This window comes from Lissotriton vulgaris, unplaced genomic scaffold, assembly GCF_964263255.1.
Source record: "Lissotriton vulgaris unplaced genomic scaffold, aLisVul1.2 SCAFFOLD_215, whole genome shotgun sequence".
NCBI classification, from domain to species: Eukaryota; Metazoa; Chordata; class Amphibia; order Caudata; family Salamandridae; genus Lissotriton; species Lissotriton vulgaris.
In genome coordinates, this window is record NW_028245930.1 from 378,148 (window position 1) to 386,721 (window position 8,574).

Genomic DNA, 8,574 nt, shown 5'->3' on the forward strand with positions numbered 1-8,574 from the left:
CGAAGATGGGTTTTAAATGCTTCGAGGTATAATTTACAAGCGATTATGGATGTTTTCTTTCAGTGGGAACCACCGAAGCAAAGGTATGTGTTTGATATGATGTGTACTTTTCTCCGTCAGGAATGGGAAAATAATGAGTTGGGTCCGATTCCGCAGGAAGTGCTTGATGTTCAGTCAGATTTTGCTCAAGGGACGATAGTGGAGTCCGATGTTACAGATGCTGTAGAGGAAAGTGAAGCAGTATCATATGAGAGAAGTTCCTCCTGTATGGAGAGATGCAGTTCAGGCTGATGTTAATAATGGTATTCAAGCTGAACCGGCTCATTTTCAGCGAGTATGGGTACATGTCCCTTGGAAAAGAGCAGAGGTCTTGGCTCTTAAGCAGACCTTACCTGATCCGCGTAAAAATCCTGCTGGTTATTACAAAGAGTTGTCTCAGACAGTTGAAGCGTGTATTATGAATTTAGCTGATATAGATATGTTGATGGGTAATGTAGTCCCTCAAACTTTGTGGGCAAAGATTCGTCATGAAAATCATGCGCAAGAATTAGGAGATACGTGGGCTAATATCATTGCTGCAGATGGTCGGCAGGTAGGAGGTGCCAAACCTGAACCTTTAGTTGCAGAATTACGTGGTAAAATTATTAATTTGATGAAAACTATGATGCCTGCCTTACGAGTGAATTGGGATAAGTTAGCAGCATGCAAACAAAAGAAAGATGAAAGTGTGTCTGATTTCTTTACTAGGTTTGAAGGAACGTTTATCGATCATAGTGGTCAGGACATGAGCACCGAAGGTGGTCAGAGGTTGTTTGTGGACAAATTTGTCTTTAATTTGCTTCCCGAACTTTCTAATAAGTTGAAAGATTCTGAGAGTTCATGGGCTGTTTCTTCGGCGGCCCAGATATTGGCTACTGCACAATATTACGAGAATAGCGAGAAAGATGAGAATGAAAAAGTAGAGAGGAAGACTAAAGAATTGAAGACGAAAGTTCTTTTGCAGCAAGCTTATCCGCCTCGTACGAATCAGACTCAGTTTCAGCAACCCCCACAGTTTCAGAGATTGTTACAGAAGCCCGAGTATTTTGCTCCGCGATTTTTCTCCGGCCCTAATCAGTGTGCTTATTGCAGGGAAGAAGGTCATTTTAAGCATAGTTGTCCGGTTCTGTTACATCGTACGAATGGTGTATCTGATCAGAGAGGTCGTGGTGGTTTTCAACAAGCTCCTAGGGGGAGGGGACGTGGTGTGTTTCCTCGGAATGAGCGTTCCTTTCCCCCTCAGAATTCTGCGAATTGTTTTGACAGACAGAATGCTCCGACTGCTCAGTCTGCTCAGTACTATGTTGATGACTACTGTGTCGAGAGCAAGAGTGATGGTTATAATGATTGCTAGGACAGCCATGGGCAAAGAGAGGGAGTAGTGTCAGTTCCAGTAGACCAGAGTGGACCTTATATTGAAGTGGTTACATTAGGTGTGGCAGAACCGTTTCTTTTGGATACTGGTGCGACAAAGAGTTCTATTATGTACTCTAAACTTTCTGGCGCACCTTTGTCTGGCTTGACCAATGTTTCAGTGGGATTTTCTGGCGTCCCAGTTCGTAATCCGGTTTCTAGTCTTTTGCCTCTTTCTATCGGTCCTTGTGAATTGGAAGCTCCTCTTATTTTAACGACTGGTTGTGGTGAGAATCTGTTGGGTTTGGACTTGCTGAAAAGATTGTATGCGACATTGCATTGCACTCCTGAAGGAGTACATCTTACGGTGGGTAAGAAAGTGATTTCTCCAATGTATTTGTCTAAAGATTGTCTTCCATTGGAATTGCGTTCTCTTCCTGATACACTTTGGGCTACAGGTACCAATGATGTTGGTCTTTTGCAGATTCCGCCCTACGTTGTCACTCTCAAGTCGAATGCTAGGCTACCTCGTATTCCGCAATATAAGATCTCGAGTGATGGCGAGAGAGCTCTTTTAGCGATCATTTATGATTTGGTTGAGAAGGGTGTGGTTGTAGAAACGAGAGGTAACATGTGTAACAGTCCTGTTTTGCCTGTCCTTAAGCGAACTGATGCTTCTCAGCCACCTGTGTATCGGTTTGTGGAATTTGACTAAAAAGGCTCCCTTTTCCCCTGGTGTCCCATCATGCACCCTATCCACCCTGACATCGACCAGGCAAGCCGATCCTCCTATTTCAAGCACAAACCTCGTTGTACCCCCTCTTGCCTGCTCTCTCTCTGACAAAGCTGACACATGCCAAGAATAATGTCCAGCTACCATGTAACCTACGGGTTTCCGTTCCGTTCGATATTTTCCTTTAGACCAGAACAGAGTCAGCCGGATGGTTGACTCGGAAAACCCCCTTCCCCTAACTCTGTCACCGAACGAGCAGGTCTCGCTCGTCAATGATTTCCTAGTTTGCGAGGACAGCCACGGTTTGGGTTAAACAACCAAGGGGAGACATAATCAAACACACGAGACTGCCACGAAGAAGAATAGTTTACTACAGCCCATTCTCCTTCTTCCCCGCTGCACACACATACCATTGTGAGACATCACCACCCTTGTGTACGAAGCAAAGAACGCACAATGCCTCGTCCTCTCTACCTTTCCGACAGAAATGACCCTGTGACAATGCCTCGATTCTCTGTCCTCAGATAATAGCAACCCTGTAACTTGTTACCTCAATCACCCCGATGCAATATGTTTGTCTATGTGTAAATGCTATTCAGGTTATTCTTTAAACGAGAACAAGTATGCTATGTCTTCTGTATGACTACGTCATGAAATGATTGAATCAAGCCCAAGGGAAACTCCTTCTTTTTGATTGTACTCGTATTGTATAAAAGTGCTGACATGTTCCAAGCAAAGCAGACTACTCCTGAACCCGCTCGGTGAAGGAGCTCTCCCTTAACTCGAGTTCTGGAATAAAACCCTTTCAACTTGAAGACCACGGACTCTGCTCCTCATTTTATGAATTACCATTTTCTTGGGTAATTATAGAAATTCCGAACGGCGTAAATAACTAGCTTTTTATTTACCACATTAATTGGCGCCTGAACAGGTACGCTCCCTCTTCCCTACGCGCTGGAGATGTAAGTCGGGTCCTTGTCCCTTCCATACTTTCGACGGACTTCAAGTGCACAACAGCGGGGTGTTCCCGCTAACTCCCTCGAGACGAGGAGGAGGCAGACTGCGACTGATCATCCACACGAGGCGGTGAAGAAGATTGCGGAGCGTCCCAACCCAGAGCCTGACCAGTGAGAGTGCCGAGTCCGAGGTCTTTGGAGCCCCGAATTCCTGCGCAAGCGTCAAGAGTCTGATGACCAGGTCTTCAAGTTTTGCTTCTTGGTGAGTACCACTGAGATAGTATAAAGACGGGTTCCATTTTTGGAAAACGGTAAAGACGTGTTTCATTCGTGAAACCGGTATGGTTGCACTATATTCTAGTATATAAAGTGTTCGTTTTGTTTTTGTATATTCCAAGTCTTTTTTTAATCGTAATTTGTTGAGTTTAAGAAGGCCTCGGTTTTCCAAATTATGTGCAATTGGCACCAAAAAGAATCTGTTCGAAAAACCAGTTAAAGTCCCGCATTGGGACACTCCTGGATATTTCATGTACAACAAGCATGGATTGAGTGCCATATTGTTTTTAGACCTTTGGGTAAACTATACCGAGAAATTAGAGATGGCGTACAGATGGCCTGCCACGGGTACATGGGATATAGAATGCATTATGAGAGTGGAGGAAGAGTTATGGAAAAGAAAGGCGAGGCCCTCACAGACAGAAGCCATTGAGTTATGGCATAAGGAAGCGCACAGAAGGGCCCAGAAAGAACTAGGGAAAGTCGAGAAAAGTAAGAGAATGTTGGAACAGGCTAAAGAAAAGCAATTACAGGAAGAAGGTGAGAAAGTCTTAGCTGAACAGGTAGAGAGAGAGAGAAACGCTCTTGTTACTGGTATTTATCCCGTTTTGTCTGAAGAAATTGTAGAAGAACACCCCAAGTCTCCGGTGAAAGTAATTCCCACTGCTCCTGAAAATTTCCTCCCTGCCTATCTGTCCGAACCACCCCCCGCTTATATAAACATGCCTAGAACACGCCCGTCCATACGTGCTCCTGAACTAGTAACCAGTGGTTCTACCTCTGATTTAGGAGTGTCCGGGAACGGGGCTGAGGATAAAGACGATGTCCCGCCTCTTGAGTGTCCTTATGACCCCGAACCCGGTAGTGGCCCAATGACCACGATATCAGAAAGATTAAGACTAGCCGTGGGACAACTCCAAAAGGTCCCTGATATAACGAAGCATTTGGATAGAGTTTACGAATTCATACGGACAGGTGAAGGTCCCGATACTCTGGTCCAGGTCATGAAGAACAGAAAAGTTCCCATCAGAGGACTGCTCCTGCGGTTCATCATAAATTGTCTGATCCGGGAACTAGACCCGGGTAATGGAAACGTAGAATCCGAGTTAATAGATCTTAGCGATCAGATACACCGAGGAGCACACAATCTGGGACATCAGATTGACAAAATAACTAAAAGACTGGTTAAGAAAATTGTCACTATTCACTCTGAGAAAGTCACACAGGAGGATGACTCAGAGGAAGATGATAGCCCAACACTAGATAAAATGAATTTCCTGGGTGTAGCACGACATTGTCCTGGCTCCAAGTGGCGAACCCCACGAATGTTGCAGAAAATCAAAAGATTAGATCCTTCTTCGGAAGATCTTTCTCAGTCCACAGAAAGAGCCCTAGACGAATGGATGGACAATGAGCCTCCCCTTACCCAGCAAGAAAAAGAATTGACCCGGTCTGCCACCCATTGGATATCACAGCACCGAGTGTATGGCCCAGATATAGTAGCGCAAATGTTCTTGGCTCTTCCCCGAGCAGAACAACGACTAGCAGGTATTTATATGGTCAAACACCTGGCTACCTTATATGAGAATAACTCCCACCGACCAGACAAGCTATACAAATTGTTACAGGAAGTAGTGACAGATAGATGGAGGTCTTGGGGACCGGAATTGATCAACACCATTCTGGACCTGCGCCTCCGTTACCTCCAACTTACCTTAGCCTCATCAGATCATGAACCTTACAGTGTAGGCCAATATCCTTTACGAGAAGTCCACCCCATACCCCAGCCAGATGGTACACTGCAACAAATACATGTGTATACTCCCCTCACCAAGTTAGAGATAATGGAAATGAAAAAGATGGTGCCCTCTCACGAAAAAGATCCCGGAGGATTCCATAGGGAACTGAATGATATCCTCCAAATGGGTAGTTTTACATATCCAGATATAATAATACTCCTTAAAGTAATTCTACCTACAGGCATATTTGACAAATTGAAGGAAAAGGATTGGGAGGTGGGTGGTAAAAAGATTACGTGGGCTGCCCTAGAACAAGAAGAGACAGACAGAAAACCGGGTGAAGGTTTAGGTGAGCGCGTAAGAGAACTGCCCAGTCTCCTCATACAGGTCTTGCCTCTGTTGTTGACAATGAAAAAGGAAGATTGGGATGCCATTTCTGCCTGTAAACAAAAGCCAGACGAGGATACAGGTGATTACTACACCAGATTAGAGAAATGTTTCTCTATAAATAGTGGACTCGCACATAATAGCGAGGCATATCCTCATCTTTTTGTGTCCAAATTGGTGGACAACGCATTACCCCCCATCAGGAATAGAGTGTTGAAAATTGAGAGTACCTGGCAAGCAAATAGTCCTTCACAAATGTTACAGATGTTACAGTACCACCACAACAGAATAAGGGAGGAACAGGAACAGGAAAAAAAGAGTAAAAGACACAAAAATGAAGGTACTGGTTGCACAGACGGCACCAGTAAATTCAGGTCCCAAAGGTAATGTGGGGGCCAATAAAGGTACTTGTAACTACTACAAGCAGCAGGGCCATTTTGTGAAAGAATGTCCAGTTCTGAAATATAACATAGCGACAGGATGGACAAAAGAACGCCCACACACTCCTAGACCAGGTAACACTCAGCAGCCTCAAACCATTACACCGCCACAGGTTCAGAAGCCCGCTACTGCTACCACACATATGTACCAGTACGCCCAATCAGATTACCCCGAGTTTGAACCGTGTGCATGAGACAGCCTTGAGAGAGAAAGTGACTTGCCCCTTATTCCAGTTCCAGTAGATCAGAAAGGTCCATATGTACAAGCTCACTTACTGGGACAAGACAGAAAATTCCTCATAGACACGGGGGCGAGTAGGACTACCATAAGTCATAAGGAAGTCCCAGAGGTTCCTCTCTCTGGCTCACATAATATATCTCTGGGATTTTCAGGAAAACCGATCATAAACAAAGTATCTGAACAAGTCTCTTTAGGAGTGGGTCCTCTGACACGTACTACTGATTTGGTCCTTACAGAAACGTGCCCAGAGAATTTACTAGGTATCAAGACACTCAAAGAACTAGAAGCAGTAATATGCTGTTCACCGGATGGAGTAAAATTGTTCCTTCGAGATTTCAAAGGACATTTCACAGTCAAAGAATTCGACCCCAGACTAAAAGACATCCCACAACATTTATGGGCAAAAAGCTCGACTGATGTCGGTTACATGGACATCACCCCACATCAAGTCACGCTCAAGGAGGGTGTAGTCTTACCTCGTATACGACAATATAAGATTCTACCCGAGGCTGAACAAGCCTTACTAAAAAATAATCCAAGAACTCATAGAGCATGGTGTTGTGATCGAGACTGATTCAAATGTTTGCAATTCTCCAGTTCTTCCGGTCCTCAAAAGGACTGACCCTCAGGCACCCCCGGTCTACCGACTGGTGGTTGATCTCCGAGAGCTGAACAAATGTGTGATCCCACAATATCCGGTGGTCCCAGATATTTCTTCACTATTGACTGCCATAGATCCCGAAGCGGCATTTTTCACAGTCATCGACTTGAAGAATGCGTTTTTCAGCATTCCTATACATCCCGACAGTCAATATCTTTTCGGATTCAGTTTAAAAGGACGAAGCTTCAGATTCACTAGAGCTCCCCAAGGCTTTACAGAAAGTCCAAGTATCTACAGCCAAGCACTAAAAAGACAACTTGACAGTATTAATATGCCTGCCAACACAGTGTTGATACAGTATGTAGATGACATCCTCGTCACTGCAAGGACAGAACCAGAATGTGAAAAAGCATCTCTCACAGTCCTAAATTTCCTGACAGACAAAGGTCACAAGGTGTCTCCCTCAAAATTACAGTTCTGCGCACAGCAAGTAGCTTACTTAGGACATTTGCTGTCGAAAGAGGGCAGGCAACTAACACAAGAACGAATCCAACTGATTTCGACAATTTCACAGCCAAAGTCACAGAAAGAAGTCCGCGCATTCATTGGTCTCACTTCATATTGCAGACAATGGATCCCTCAGTATGCCCACATAGTCAAGCCACTCATACAGTTAACCACAGTGGAAGCAGCCACTCATACAACTCTCCCTTGGACATCGGAACACTCCCAAGCATTTGAAGCTCTGAAACTAGCTCTGTGTCAAGCACCAGTTCTGGCCACTCCGAACTATAGCAAGCCTTTTACCCTGTTCGTGACAGAACATGACGGAACAGCACTATCCGTCCTCACACAAGACCAAGCAGGAAGAAACAGACCCTGTGCTTATTTTTCTAGCACATTGGACCCCGTAGCACAAGCTTTGCCTGCATGTCTGAAATCCGTTGCGGCTACAGCCCTGGCCATAAGATAAAGTGATTCAATAGTGTTAGGACATCCCCTGATAGTACAAGTACCACATGCTGTGGAAGTCCTTCTGAACAGAACGCAGACCCAACACCTGACTGTAGCAAGACTGACAGGATACGAACTAACGTTCTTCCAGCCACACATAGAGATCAGACGATGCAATGTATTGAATCCTGCTACCCTTTTGCCCTCAAGCTCAGATGACACGACACAACATGACTGTGTGGAAATGATCGACGTAGTGACAAAACCAAGACAAGACCTAACAGATGTTGCACTCCCAGATCCTGATGTAACACTTTATGTGAATGGATCGTGCATGAGGACAAGCGCTGGAGAGTTAGTGGCAGCCTATGCAGTAACAACAGACTGTAAAGTTATAGAGACCCAAAGAATTGACATCCTGTCAGCCCAAGCAGCAGAGCTCATCGCTCTGACACAGGCCTGCATATGGGCAAAACAATTGAAAGTGAACATCTACACCGATTCCCAATATGCATTTGGTGTAATTCATAATTTTGGAGTGTTATGGCGAGAAAGAGGTTTCCTTACCTCACATGGGGCCAAATTACAACATGGTCCCCTTATTCAAGCCCTACTAGATGCCATACACCTACCTACAGCCATAGCTATTCTGAAATGCAAAGCACATACCAAAGCTACAGACACCATATCTAAAGGAAATGACTTAGCGGACCGAACTGCTAAACAGACAGCCCAGAGTCCAGTGAACACATCAGACTCTCAGGTACTAACACAGACTGTCACTATGGTAGTGAGAGACCCCTTGAAAGATGTGCTAGACATACAGACACATGCCACCTCAGATGAAATAAAGAA

General features: G+C 44.8%; 1 protein-coding gene across 1 annotated transcript; it reads left to right on the plus strand.

Annotated features, from left to right (window-relative positions):
• The first annotated feature begins 247 nt into the window (after positions 1 to 247).
• Positions 248 to 1,393, plus strand: LOC147666223 (uncharacterized). Its single transcript, XM_086949197.1, has one exon. It carries the CDS (start codon positions 248 to 250, stop codon positions 1,391 to 1,393), a length of 1,146 nt encoding a protein of 381 aa, XP_086805323.1.
• Positions 1,394 to 8,574: the final 7,181 nt, after the last annotated feature.